This window comes from Schistocerca serialis, chromosome 7 (genome assembly GCF_023864345.2).
Source record: "Schistocerca serialis cubense isolate TAMUIC-IGC-003099 chromosome 7, iqSchSeri2.2, whole genome shotgun sequence".
Classification (NCBI taxonomy): domain Eukaryota; kingdom Metazoa; phylum Arthropoda; class Insecta; order Orthoptera; family Acrididae; genus Schistocerca; species Schistocerca serialis.
In genome coordinates, this window is record NC_064644.1 from 313,434,790 (window position 1) to 313,450,053 (window position 15,264).

At 37.1% G+C, this 15,264-nt stretch overlaps 1 protein-coding gene across 3 annotated transcripts in view; it reads right to left on the reverse strand.

Moving 5' to 3' along the window:
• Positions 1-15,264, reverse strand: part of LOC126413332 (nucleosome assembly protein 1-like 1) — a 28,382-nt gene that overhangs the window by 10,086 nt on the left and 3,032 nt on the right. For all 3 annotated transcript variants that reach the window (XM_050083240.1, XM_050083241.1, XM_050083239.1), the window contains 5 exons: positions 10,432-10,575; positions 8,840-8,985; positions 8,606-8,762; positions 8,386-8,523; positions 7,782-7,929 (listed from right to left, as the gene is read on the reverse strand). In XM_050083240.1, coding sequence (XP_049939197.1) covers positions 7,782-7,929; positions 8,386-8,523; positions 8,606-8,762; positions 8,840-8,985; positions 10,432-10,575 — 733 coding nt within the window. The remainder of the gene's footprint in view (positions 1-7,781; positions 7,930-8,385; positions 8,524-8,605; positions 8,763-8,839; positions 8,986-10,431; positions 10,576-15,264) is intronic.

Here is a 15,264-nt window from a genome sequence, read left to right on the forward strand (position 1 = left end):
GTTAATTATAACCTCGCCATGTCATGACTGGCTGTAAGGCTACCACCTTTCTGCTCACACAATCCAGCTTTGTGGTTTGCTCATATGGAGGCTAGTTTTTTTCCATTTCTAAATGCTACCAAGTCTGCGCCAGTGGTAAGCCAATTGGACCCACATACACTGCAGAAGTGCAAGAAGTACATATAGATTCTAATGGTCCACCACCCGTCTCTATAGCTTGTACCGACAGCTAACCATATTTACCCAAATGCAAGCTGACCGTTTTTTCTATTTTAGTGGTCCAAAAATGCACCTGCAGTTTAGATTCAGGGCCAAAGCCTTTGGAAGTTCCGAAAGACACCACTAAAAGCCAGCATTTTGCCACAGAAGCAGTTTAGTTATTTCTGAGTATTGAACGTTAAATATTTATTATCATGGCAGAAATTCAAATTTAACATTGCTCACCTTTGAATTGATAAAGTTTTTCAAATATTCATAGCAATAAAGAATTGTGTACACACTATCAAAATGGACATTTTAAGAAACTTAGAAGTTGGTAAGCATGGTAAATATAGTTTTACATTTCAACAGCCCCAACTCCTTCAGAAGCTATCAAAATATCTGCATACATCAAGCCATTTCTCAATGCAGGCAATATTTAAGACATAAATCCTTGCTATTAATGTACGCAGTGCAGGGAGACACACCAGCAGCGTCACCACTCACAGCCCACCTGTGTATAGTTCCCAATTACAGATGCCTATATTCTAGGCAACTTTACCCTAACTTGTTCATTGAACAACTCTTAACAGACACACAATGCAGGAGAGATTTTCCGCAGTGGTGATAACTTACACTTCACACTTTGTACTGACAATTTCAATTTGAAAGGATTCTGTGCAAACTATGTCGTTTAGAATGTTAAAGTAATTAAGAAAGTGCCCTAACACAGACTATGCATAGCGTCTGAGAATGAGGATTGCTCTCTACTTCATAGCCTTTAAATCAACTGTAGTATTGTCAAACCAAAATTTAACTTCCTTAGATGAAAAACGTATTTCATTACGAGAAAACATACTTTGAATGACAGTCATGTCACATGGAAAGACCGATGTAGACTGACACATACTGTTGTCCAGTCTTAGTGGCCCCAGCTGCCTTAGTTCCACCCTGAATATTTTGATAAATATTGTGAATTTTCACCGCCATCAGTGTTTGCAATACAGTAATTTTAAGTGTACAGACTAAATTTAATTCCATGTGATTTGCTACAAATAAGTACTACTCCCCATAAATCTCTGCAAGCTGAGGCCTCTTGATAAAGGTAAGTTCCAAGAATTAACATTTTTCCCACCGTTTAAGACATTTTTACACTGTTCCCGCCAATTTTGTATGTCCACAATTTCAATTTGCACCCAATTTATAATTTTCCGGAATTTACACATTATGAAAGTGTTTGTGGAAAAAAAATAATGCTAGCATGATGTTGGGCATCCGGTAGTACTTATAAATATTACGCGGTAAGTTTCTTTACACCAGAGTGCTATACTCAGCAGATTTGAACCAGTAAACACGTACCCCCTGGAACAATTCATGCCATATCTCCCACCACTGCAAAGCTCTATTTGGCGTTATGGTTAATGGAAATAACTAGGTTTGTTCAAATAAAGATATTCTGACTAATCACAACCTTTTCCAAACTGTCTACTGCACAAAAGCCTTTTTGTAATTGTGGTCATTATCACGACACTTTTGTTGAATCATTTAGCGTTTCAGCATTTGGCTACTTTTACTAGTTGACACCACCACTCACTTTAGCGTTGCTCAAATGTTTTTACTTTTTAGTATAAATATAGTGCCAGTTACATAAATTTTTTAAAGCTTGTGTGTGTGTGTGTGTGTGTGTGTGTGTGTGTGTGTGTGTGTGTGTGTGTGTGTGTGTGTTTTTCTATATAACTGAGGAGGAACAGTACCTAATAACCTCAAAAATATGACTACAGGAGAGACGCTGAACATAATATTTGCACTTAACGAGAAAAAATTCTCGAAACGCGGTGTGCTAAGCATGAAAAAATACATAACGAGCGCAATATTTCATTATTTAAATAACGAATGACAGCCGCAGTCTCAAAAACATCGACGGCATATGAAACTGAGTCAAAATTTCCTACTTTCCAGACAATTAACAGTTCGTTCAAGCTAAATCAGCAGTTTCTATTAGGTAGTAACTCCTTGACAAGTCTTTTGATGCCTGTTATGTACATATATCACACAAAGTACGAAAATGCAAGGGGGTATCCGATGCATAACTTTTAAGCTTGAAACATTTCTCACATTTTACATGTGAAATTTAAAATATCCCGGTGAACTAAATATTCAAAAAGATTTCGGGCTTGCAGCCGGTCGTCATTAGCTTCCATCCACGATATTTCGACTGGACAACTCCCAGCCATCCTCAGGTGAGCCATCGAAGACTGACAAAGATGCTCTCCGTTCTGTAATATATAGTGTGCAGTGAATATTCCGCGCATGCGTCAAAATCATATTGACAGACGAACTACAACACCCGCCAGCAGCGCCCTCGCTGGCGGAACTGTAGAACTCAGCTGTCTTCAGCGTTGTCAATTGCCGCAGCTTTCCGAGTACTCAGACATCTTCATCTGGAGCAGATCTTAGAGATGACGGGTTCCACGCATTATCTAGCTGGTAGCCATTGTCACCGTTGATAAGATTGCCTGTCATGCAAATTCCCACTGATTCTTTAATGATAGAGCTCCAAAAGGATGTTGCTGTGGCCAAAATTGTCGTCTTGTTATACTCCATTGAGTGTCAAGTGGAAATGCAATGCTCAACAATTGCAGACTTGCTAGGTTGCAAAAGGCGAGTACAGCGTTCATGTTCAGTGCAACGTTCTACTGTTCGCAATGTTTGTCCTATATATGACATGCCACACTGACAAGGTATTTTATAAATTCCCGCCTTCCGGAAGCTAACAACTGGCTGCAAGCCAGAAATCTTTTTGAATATTTTACAACAAGTTTTGAGGCCCCTTGAATAGTGTAAAAGTGCGGTTTTACTGTACTTAATCCATCAGATGAGCCATCTTTGATTTGATTTTTAAGTGTGGCTCGAAAAGGTTCATTTCTCTCTTCCTGAACCCTTTCTGGGGTTCAGCTTGCATCTGGATAAATTTGGTATTCTCCTTATCCTCCAATCCTATCCATCCACTTCAGGAATTCAGGCCAAAGTAAGCCTCCCTCTCACTTAGGCCAACCAGCTGAATTCCCTTTAGCACCAACCCTATTGCTCGATGCTTTGCAAAGCCCACATTCAGGACAACATATTCATTTCATTTCCAGATGCTTCCCTCAGTAATTTCAGCTGGGCTGTAAGGTCCCACCCTAACCACCACCATCTTTAAAACCTTGGCATCCTGAAGAAACAGCAAATTTGAAGCAAGATTAATTTTTAACTTTATTTATAATGAAGATGTTTGCTTATATTTTTCCTATTATCAAAATTTTAACAATAAAAGCTATAGGTTTATAACAAGTATCTTATATTTTATATCAATGAAACTGATTGGCCAGTACATGTTAAAAATAGACTAGTTCTAGAGCAGCCTCTTAAGAAAAATGCGATTGTCCTAACTGGATAAATATGATACATCAAAGTTCTGTAATTTTACTCCTATGGACAAACTATTCACCAATTTCAGTAAGCTGCTGAGCTCATTACAATGTAGTTCTATTATCCAGCATAAGTGACTGTAGAAGTGTTTAATATCTCAGGAGATTTAACTAAAAAATCTATTTGTTGCAGCAGTTAATGTACATTTGGAAAGCTGTACAGACAAGACACTATCCCATCATCACTGGTACATGACAAGATGGCCTGATGTCATGCTGTCACGTGACATTTACGATAATTCAGAGGGCATTGAACAACACAAGCATCACACACTGTCAAATAGCATATTTACATACCAGAGGTCACACAATGAGCCCCATTCAAAGTCCAGCATATATCGCCCGCCCCCCCCCCCTCCGCAGTAATACAACCACTATAGAATTACATCCAGTGGTCACTGTACACCCTCACTAATGATCTGTGCTTCAGTTTTGACTACAATTAACACCACCGTAGAATTTGAGTTCACCAAACAACTTCTATTTCCTCCAGTTCTTTCAATCAGCAATTACTGTTCATTTAAGGCATGATCGAGAAAAAACTGGTATTTCAAGAACCAACCCAGTGTGTAGAATTTGACTACTGGATTTTTGTGCTTGTGATTAAATCAATTTAAATTCCTTTTTTTGTCATCAGTCTACTGACTGGTTTGATGTGGCCCGCCACGAATTCCTTTTCTGTGCTAACTTCTTCATCTCAGAGTAGCACTTGCAACCTACGTCCTCAATTATTTGCTTGACGTATTCCAATCTGTCTTCCTCTACAGTTTTTGCCCTCTACAGCTCCCTCTAGTACCATGGAAGTCATTCCCTCATGTCTTAGCAGATGTCCTATCATCCTGTCCCTTCTCCTTATCAGTGTTTTCCACATATTCCTTTCCTCTCCGATTCTGCATAGGACCTCCAATTCCTTACCTTATCAGTCCACCTAATTTTCAACATTCGTCTATAGCACCACATCTCAAATGCTTCAATTCTCTTCTGTTCCGGTTTTCCCAGTCCATGTTTCACTACCATACAATGCTGTACTCCAGGCGTACATCCTCAGAAATTTCCTCCTCAAATTAAGGCCGGTATTTGATATTAGTAGACCTCTCTTGGCCAGAAATGCCTGTTTTGCCATAGCAAGTCTGCTTTTGATGTCATCCTTGCTCCGTCTGTCATTGGTTATTTTACTGCCAGGGTAAATTCCTATGATTAATTTATTAGAAACACTAACCCATGGTAACAACTAATTTATCGGTGCCTTTTTCCTTGCCCTACCAGCACTGCATCCATTGAGAAAATCTTGTTTGGACATGCTTCCAAAAAGTAGTAAATCTTACTTTAGCCATTATAGTGCCACATAATGTGAAGTTTTTTTTTCTGGAAACCAATGTTATTTATGCTTTGTTTCTTATGTTGCAAGAAAAGCTGAATATTAATAAAATTCTTTTGACAGTAAATAGTTGCCTTCAATAAATAAGATTTATCTACAATCTGTGTAAGGTCAACTAAGCAACATTTTGTATGTTCATTAAATTTTAATTTTTATAGCTTGGTTTTTGGGAATTCTGAAAACTTTTTACGCCGAGTTAAACTAAAACACTCCTGATTTAAGGTGTCTAGACTTGAAATTGTATGTCTTCCAGGATCCAGTGGAGGAGCATGTGCACTAGATAACTGTGTTCTTGTGGCAAAGCCAATTTCAGAGCACTCCCACCAGTCTCTTTCCAACACTTCAGCTCAAAACAGCTGACAATTTCTTCTTTGACACAGTTGGGGGATTAAAGGGTGATCCAACATGCAAATGACCTTTCCAAGTGGTTGATAAATCAGGTTAACCACACCACAACACAGCAGCAAAGGCAATTCATGGAGACTGTACACTGCAACTTCATAGGCCACACATAATTATGTGATATTTCAGTGCCCACAAAGGCAGCTATCAGACAAAGTAGTATCAATCTTCAGCAATTTCTGTGAAGATTCACAAACTGTTTACCCTTTCTCATACAACTTCCACCTTTCAACAGAAGGACCACTCGACTCCCCCAAATTTCTACTTTAATATTCACTTAATAGCGAAAACTGCCTTTATGGTGTTACTGCATTTAACCCTTTATTTGGCAGTGTTGCTCTCAAGCAACATCAAATTTACATTGGCCTTATGGAACAACAAACACTACCTAGTGCCTTTTACTGGCATTGTTGCCTCCAGGCAACATTTCTTTACACACTGTGAATGCCAGTTGTTTTAATAGTTCTAGGTTTTCCACACAAGATGGCAGTTTGTGCAGTGGTGTTACAGAGATCTCGTGCGAGCACCAGGTGTGCCTTATTTTGGTTCTGAAAGAGAGAATTTCAATAAATTGGCAGTAATTTTAGCAGACTTTACTCAAGAAATGCCCAGAGGTGAGTTTACAGCAGAAATATTTCAATCTAATATTGTTTTGAACTACATAAATAGTATAAAACTTATGTTGCCTGTGAGCAACATTGCCCATAGTTGGGACATGTGCCATTAGAATATAACATATGCTTACGGCAGATATTCAAAACAAAATCCTGACACTTGTAAGCTCATTTTGTGGTGTCCAACCACTCAACAGTAAAATGATGGGACAGCAATGGAAAAGGAAGAATTGATGTGCCCCGTCCCAGTATTGTACGTCGGTACAAGAAGCATATGAGAGGAGTTGATCTTGCTGGTATGCTGATAGAGCTCTACAGAGTACCAATGAAAACTAGATGTTGGTACACGAGATTGTTTGGATTTATGCTAGATCTGAGTGTTGTAAATGCCTGACTGATATTTCGAAGAGAATCTCTGGACAAGAAGACCTCACTGAAGTCATTCAGGGCAGATATTGCCAATGGTTTGATGTTTTTAGGGAAAAAAGTAGGAAGGCCCTCAATAGACATAACACCACCACAAAACAAGAGGAGGAAGCCAACAGCTCCGACTGTTACACAAGATGTCGGATTTGATAACATGGAGCATTGGCCTGTATATGGTCCCAAAGGTCGTTATTGCCCATCTGGATTTTCTACAGTCGTGTGTTCAAAATGCAATCTAGTATTGTGCTTCGTTCCAAAGAGGAACTATTTCCAAAAATTCCATTGCAAGAAGAACTAGAAGGGAAAATGGAAACAGTTTTATTACACAGCAGGAATGCATAAATGTGTTTATAAATTATTCACGTACAGAAAACCTTTTGCTTGAGGTTATTGGCAAACACTTTATTTCTATAATATGTATAAATGTGGTCTACTGCTGTCAAAAATTTCTAAAACTGACTGAATTATATTTATTTATTATGCTTAAAGAAATACAAGCATGAAAACCATTTTTTTTGTTTTTATTTTCACCATTTGCCAAATAAAGGGTTAAGTATACTAATTCAAGTTATTTGAGAAACGTTTTCCAGTCCATATGTATAGGTACAGCCCTGAAAAATTCAACACTTGTCAAATATGAATACAGAAACGCGTTCTGTTTAAAAATGCAAAATGGAACTTGCATAACAAATGCTGTTTTGTAGCAAATTATATCCAGATAAAATATTTCTGCAGAGAGCTTTGTTTTCTGCATACAAATAATGCAAAGTAATGAATTTTCAGTTCTAACTATTTCACAAAAGATGGCAAAACCCAATTTGGAAAGAGTGTGCATACAAACATCTGCAAATAAAGATGCACAAACACACAAAGCAAAGAATGTACCAAGTTTTTTTCCCACTTATGTGCATAAAAGCAGTAATATAATTTCAAGTCCTGAAGGTGTCATCCAGCCTGTATTCTAATTTAAACACAAGGAGCATTAACAGATTTATTACATCTTGACCTGTTCAGTCTTACTGCCACAGCAATTAACTCATCCCACTGTTAAAATTAAGACAGTCTTAAGAATGTTTACTTATAACAAAGTTCCATGTCCCATATTTAAGAAAAAACAGTTAAGCCACAATTCAGGAAAGAATACTACAATACAGCGAGCTATTTCCTTTTTGAGATTTTCACTCTTCATTTTAAACAAAAATATGATTTCGGAGTGGAAACTTGTGAGGATGATTGTTAATCACTGACTGCCATCACTACTGAAAATATCAGATAGTTTAATTAGTTACTTACCTGCTGGAGGTGAAAAGAAGTTGAAAAATGAATCATTCTGAATGGTCTTTGTAACTGTTCTCACAGCACCTCGAGACTTATGTTTCTGCTTCTTCTTAATTGTCTTCACTGTAACATTCTTCCCCTTTTTCCAGTCAATAACACACCCCTAAAAATATTTATACTGATGAAAAATTTTGGCTTAAACACAACATACTACTGTACACATTCACAGAAATTTTTCCCTAGCATACAAATTTATAAGCCAGATCAAAAAAGATTGTAGTATTAGTTCAATGGTCTGCATCAAAAGGTAGCTGGCAACATAAATGGCTTCCACACCAATTCCAAACCATCTCATCTCTGTACACAAATAAGACTCATTTTTTATAATTTATGAAATGTTCATTTATCACTTTCATACATGCAGAAAACTGGAATACCACATAACTAATCACAGAGGATTGATAACTAATTACTGTCATTCTGTGTACTGGCTATACTTATTGCGTTTAAAAAATTTCCAAAATCTTACATGTTTTGTTCTACACAAATGCTGTTGTCTTAACAAGAATCTTATAAATGAGTCGCTACTATAAAGAAGGAAAAATTGTTACATACTTACTTTACATTTAAATATTTCTGGTCCCTCAAAACTAAAGGGATCACTTTCATCTGGCTTACACTTCATTTCATATTCCTTAGTTAGAACTGAATTGGAGAAGTATTCATTTTGTGAAAAATGAAATTCTAAAACAAATCCCTGGAAGGTAGAGAAAATTCGTCACAATCTGAGTCTTTCAGAAACATTAGGCTACATAAAAGTAGCATTTTTTTTAACTCACCATTGGACTGGACTCCAGAAATATTACTTTAATATCAATTAGATGTTTCAAAATTGGTTCGTCATGCTCTTGCACCATTTCAGATAGCAACTGGACATTTTTAAAGATAGTAAGCCAAAAGTCTGGAATGCCCTTAACATCTTCATTTTTATTCACACTGTGAATGAAATATCCAATAATTACACGAAATTCAGTTAACACAAAATCACTATACAAAAACAATTTTGTACATACTCATTTTTATCTCCTTCAGAGTCACCTCCATCAATTTTAACTTTTTTCTTGAGGGCATCACTCACTTCATCAATCTTCTCATCATCAGATTCCCATTCACATTCTGCATCTGTTGGCTCATATAGGCCTGATATCACTTCTCCCCGCTGCAGAAATTAACACAGCATGATGATTACATTTTATAACCACTATCACACAAGAGGACAGAAATATCTCCAAATTAAAAACAAATGTATCTTTCTGCAGATTAAACTTCAACTGTTTTAAATGAGTTAACTGTAGTTGACAGCAAATACAAATGATTATATATAAATAGCCTAAAAATTGGTGCAATGGGCAGTCAAATGTTTTTTTCTCTAAACATGTTCAAGGAAGCCGAATAATTACATTAGGAAAGTCAACAGTGTCCCTCAGCATGAGGGAGGCAACAGCAGGTTAGCCTAAGTGAAGAGAGGTTGACAAGAGTTGGAAACTTCAAATTAGTTTTAGCTCCATGTGGTCTACAACTAAACATTAAATTGATAAGATTTTTCATTCTTATTCCTAGGTTCTCTTATTAGTCACAGTTTTTAAATTTGAGACATTCTTGGTACTGTCACTACACTATATCAAATGATCAAGTAATTTTTAAAAAATTACAGATGTATTAGTGTCTAAGAAACCAGAAAAAGTATTTGGCACCACTGAAACATTTTACATTCACATTATGCATCATTTCAGAGGTTTTCCCTCAAAGTGGTTTTTACAACATTTGATGAATGTCATTTGAGTAGAATGTGCACCTGGTTTTTACAACTGTCATGCCTTAGAAATTTGTCTATCTTTGCATACATTGTCCTTTCAGTCAAGCTTCTCCCCTCCAAATGTGTCACCTCTGATACCCCAATATCAAAATCTGTCCATACAAAACCGACACTATTTGATACAAACAGCTGAAACACAAGATCGTACACTTATTTGCACATTACTGTCTGCTGGTGGAAGAACTTCTAGAATTATGCTGATAACACTACAAGAAGTAAATCTATGCAATTATTCTGTAGCAAGTACAGTTACTCAGCCATTCCCTATCCATGATAAACTACAACTTTCACACACACGGGGTTTCATTTATCCCCAATGTACAGTTTAATTAGGGAACTGTTGTGACCATGTGCGATGCCCGAGCACTAGAAAAGCAAAGCTTTCAAGCCAGTGGAATTTATTTAGTGTATAAAAATGGTTCAAATGGCTCCGAGCACTATGGGACTCAACTTAGGTCATCAGTCCCCTAGAACGTAGAACTACTTAAACCTAACTAACCTAAGGACATCACCCACATCCATGCCAGAGTCAGGATTCGAACTTGCGACCGTAGCGGTCGCGCGGTTCCAGACCATAGCGCCTTTAACCGCTTGGTATCTAGTGTATATGGGTCATCTATAATTCATATATGTAGATAAGCATGGGTAGTTAATCAAAAATCAATGGTGAAACAGGATGCAAACAAAAAGTAAAAATGGAGGATAAGTTTATATATGCATTAATAACAATTTTGTTGTAATTTAGGTAATATGATTTAAGGCATGCAATTTACATTTTCAGACACTTACTTTTTCATACAATGGTGAATATAGCTTATGGTATTTGCATTCTAAAAGATGTACTTCTTCATAAAATTTTGCTTCTATGTGCGTAGATTCAAGCTGAAGTTTTTTTAATGCTTTTATTCTTCGTTTCACAGAAGCTGGTAGAGCCTGCAAATTAAAGAAATACATGTGAATACAGTAAACAGAACCAACCCTACACACACACACACACACACACACACACACACACACACACACACACACACACACAATTATATATATACGTGGGAAAGATTATGTTCAACACACCTGTCACATAAAAAGAACATGTCTTTACATCTATGTACATACTAAATAAGCAACCATATAGTGCATTGTCACTATCACTTCATACCAAAATTATAATGGTGTACACATACGAAGGTTGTGTGCTGAGGCAACACAGTTTATTTAGCTACTGCAGTGTTCATTATGGGTGGCCTACAACTAACATGGAAAGTATGCGACATAAGAAGAGTTTACTGAGCACATAGATTTGACTAATCAAGTCAGTGGAATTAGATATCCAACAGTTTAAGTGGTCTAACAGTAGCTTTGTAGGCCTAACTCAACCATCCACATACAGCAAATTTTGTGAATGTCTATGGCAATGTCTCTGTGTTGTCACAGCTATATGAGCTTTCACCTGTATCCATTAGTGTCGCACAGCTGAAAGCTGACAAAAACACTGCTGTTGGGTTCCTTCTAAAGCCAACAACAACAGTATTAGTCAGAAAAAGTGGTCCACACTGCAAATTATGATGAACAATTGCTGGAGAGACTTTTCTGGTAGAGTACACTCATGATGCCATCAAGCATACCCATTCCTTTATCGAATACACTGACTTTACTCTCCCAGCACTATCCTATTTCATTCAAATATTATGTAGGTGAATGGAGGAATGACCAGATGTCTATGCTCTGTCTTATTCTCACGATCTGTATGAGACAATGGTGTTAGGGTATCTGCAGAATTCCACAAAGAATGGTTACATAAAATTACGTAATAGGGTGTCACAAGAAGTTGACTTCCTTCCAAAAGTTCCCAAAGTTAAATTTTTTAAAATCCTCTTACATGGGCTATTGCACATTCACAGAAACCTTCCATTCACCTTTAATATCAATTTTGAGTGTATATTCCATTTCATGTTTTAAAGCAGTTTAAGATTACAGCAAAACCCTTCAATATACTATTAGCCATATCAAACACTGACCAGAAAAATATAGCAGTGCACCAAATCAGTCAATTTATGCAGTTACAAAAATGGTATCTAATCAAATTGTCGAAACTGTCCAAGTTTCACAACTCTCAATGTCCTACTGTCAAACATGTAGATTCAAATTTAAGATGATATACTGCAATTAAAATTACTCTAATAGTGTCCATCTGGAGGTAGCAGCTCTTACGATAATTGTTATAAATATTTTAGCAGCATGAAACCACTAATATTAGGAACATAACCCTAAAGCACCAGCACACAGACCGTGCCGAGTTCAACCTGCTGCTGAACACTCAAATTATGCAACTTATGCGAACAGTACATTGGCCCCAATGTGGTATAAGCGATCAGAATGCACTCCAGAGGCAGTAGTGAGGTGGTGTCTAGGTGGTAAATCACACTTTGCTAAACAGGCACCCGTAGAATTCCAACATTAGATCTATTAAAATGCATACTTCCTCCACTGTCCATATGCTAGTCATGTTGTTCTATATGTAATATACAAAAAATTTCAATATCCATGTACGTGTTTGAAGACAAAAAGGAAATTACCATGCCCAATAAGAACACAGACTTAAAAGTTCCATTACAAACAGTGCAATACAAATTTGCAGTAGTTCTTGACATAAGATGAACATTATTTCATCATTCCCACATTTTAGTAAAACCCCAAGGTCATTCTTAATTTATCATTGTACCTACCCAGTAGCAGAATCTTTACAAAATGTGAATTACTAAACTTTAAAGAAAGTAGCAAAATATCCTTACACAAGCAGCGCAAGCTCTCCTGTAGATCAAACAAACTCACTCACTCCTCAAGAAAAAGTGAACTTATATTTACATAATATACTATATACTCATATAATAAAACCAATAACAAATCACTGATGCCCAATCCTAGCATGTTGCCAGTTACTAAAAGCTTTAATGTAGTTGTGTTACAGACAAATTTAATAACAAACTGCACCAAGAATAATGAGTTTTCAGTGGCTCCTCAGTGTGCAGTTACCTTCAAATGGCGTACTCTCATAATACACAAGTTAGAATAATTCTTTTGACACGAATATAATGTTTCTCATTTTACCAGTTAACAATGGGTTTTCAAGTGATTCTCAATTTGCTGGCACTCACAAATGGCATATATACATATAGGCTTTAACTGAATGCCAATATGGCACCTCACAGCTCTTTGCTGGGAGGAGATGGGTGTGTATGTGATCTAAGTGGCATTGTGCCATCTCATTGGTCAACACTCAGAATATCTGACACGTTAGATACTGCTCCATACATTCAGAAAGACTCCCAAAAGTGCTATTCCACGCCATGTTGTCAAACTCGGCACGCTCAACAATGATGCACAGTCCATGTGCTGATGGCTTATGCTAAAGCATTTTGAAAAGATGTAGGGACCATGCAGACACTTTTAGATTAGACAGCTATGACATACCGGCAGTTGCAAACATGTGAGACTCATCATCAGAAATGCATCATCAAAGTTGATACAAGTGAATAAAAAAGGGAAGAAACTACCTGCCTGATAAACTTCAAATAGTAACCCACCTGGTCCAGTTTGAAAACTTACTTCATATACAAACTGATGAGGATGGTAATGCTTTCCATGGTTTTCGTAATTATTTTTAATGTTGGTGTTATTACAACAAATGTAAATAGTTCTGTGCACATGACCATTGGTATGTTGTCTCTGCATGTCCTTTAACATCCTGAGAATGTTATGGAACAGCTGACAGCTCAGTGCAGTCTGTCAGCCATACACATGTTAAACCAAAAGCGCACAGAGAGAGCTGATGTGACCAACGTTTACTGCTTTATGTAAGGAACACTGATGGATGGGCGGTAACATGGATAAGGAAAGCAGAGAGTTTGGTGTTACCATTTTTTAAAATAAAATGCCTACGTCCAAATAATTTCATTCTAAATATTGACCTTGTGTGCTTTTGAAGCGAATGTTTGAGGATTAAGACAGCCAGATGCTGAGAGCTTGATACCCAAAATGTCTAGCTGAGGATTATGCTCCTAATATTAGTGGTTGTAAGCCAGAATATTTAGAACTTTTCAAATTAGTTTGTGAGAGATTGCACTGGCAGGGAGCAATGTTGCCTGGAAGCAGCTAGCCATGCTTCACACTTACAAAACAGGCAACAGTGAGCACACGGCACTTGAGAAAGAAGTACATTGGATGGTGGCTGATCTCTTACCACTTACACTGAACTATCTTTCAAAACAATTTTTATCTAAATATAGTTTTTTTTGTCCCAGTATTCACATGCCTTTCTTAGGCAGCCACACTGACATGACTACCACTTCAAGCTGTGAAACTAAGTTGTTCAAAGTATGTACAAGAATGAACTTGGGTAAAATGAGATACATTTGTTAAGGCGCTAACTTCATAATGACAATGGATGCTCATGCTGTCAGCCCATCCTACTTTGGGTCTCCCTAAATTTCAGGTAAATGCCAGGATCGTTCCAATAATAAAGCAACAGCTGAACATTCATAATGAAACACTAATGTGATCCTGAGAAGTGATTCATGAATAAATAAATTTCTACAAGTGATGACACTTATTTGTTGAGAGCACACCAAGATCAACGGGGAATAAAGAGACTGCAGCGTCATTTTTCAGATTAACAAATCATTGCCAAAGGTGAACGAAGCAATATGTGAGAGTAAAAAATCCTAGGATCAATTCAGGATGGAACATTGGATCTTTGGCTTTATAATATGGCTCATAACCCCACTGAGCCACATAAGTATTTAAACCACGTATTTTTAATTATTACAAGATTTTAACACTATTCAGTTAACTTTATTGCATTTTAATCTGTGACAATTTTATTATCAAACTGAATGTAGCATGTATAATCCATAATTATGCCTTTCATCACTGTTCATGCGATTAACTGTAATTGACATGTCACCCTAGGACTTAATTTCAGAACAAAAGCTCATCATACTGTCTGCTGCCTGCCACAAAGCACAATTTCAAGTGTAGTTTTCAAGAATGGAAGTGTAATCCACTACTGGGCCTTGGGGGCATTCACTTAGCTGTCACAGGCCGCAGCAGGTGAAACTACCCATGGTAGTTTCTTTGGTAATAAATTTTACAATATTCTGTATCCACATAGCATTGCCAATGAGGAACAGCAGCATTCTTTACTGGTTGTGACAAGCACTCATTAACACAATACATGCACAGACCTATTCTATAAATTTCATACTGCCTCAAAGTAAACATTCACACCTAGCTGGTGTGAGCAAGCAGCAAGTTACATGGCAAAAAGGCAATTTCCAAGAACTAGTGCACACTGAAGTTAGACATTTCAGTACATATTGAACAGCAGACGCTACATGCTTACAAGAGACATGACAAAAGATGAACACATTGAAAACAGAGATATTACTTTGTGCCAAATATCATGACACATTGAGAACCAGTCACCACATGGGTGTAGCAGTTTTACCTAATTAATACAAATGGGATGGGAAAGCTGAAATTTACATTTCCTACACAAGTATGTGGTTATTAAGGAGTACAGGTTGAATTACTGTGATGCACATTCAGTAAGCATAAATGTTT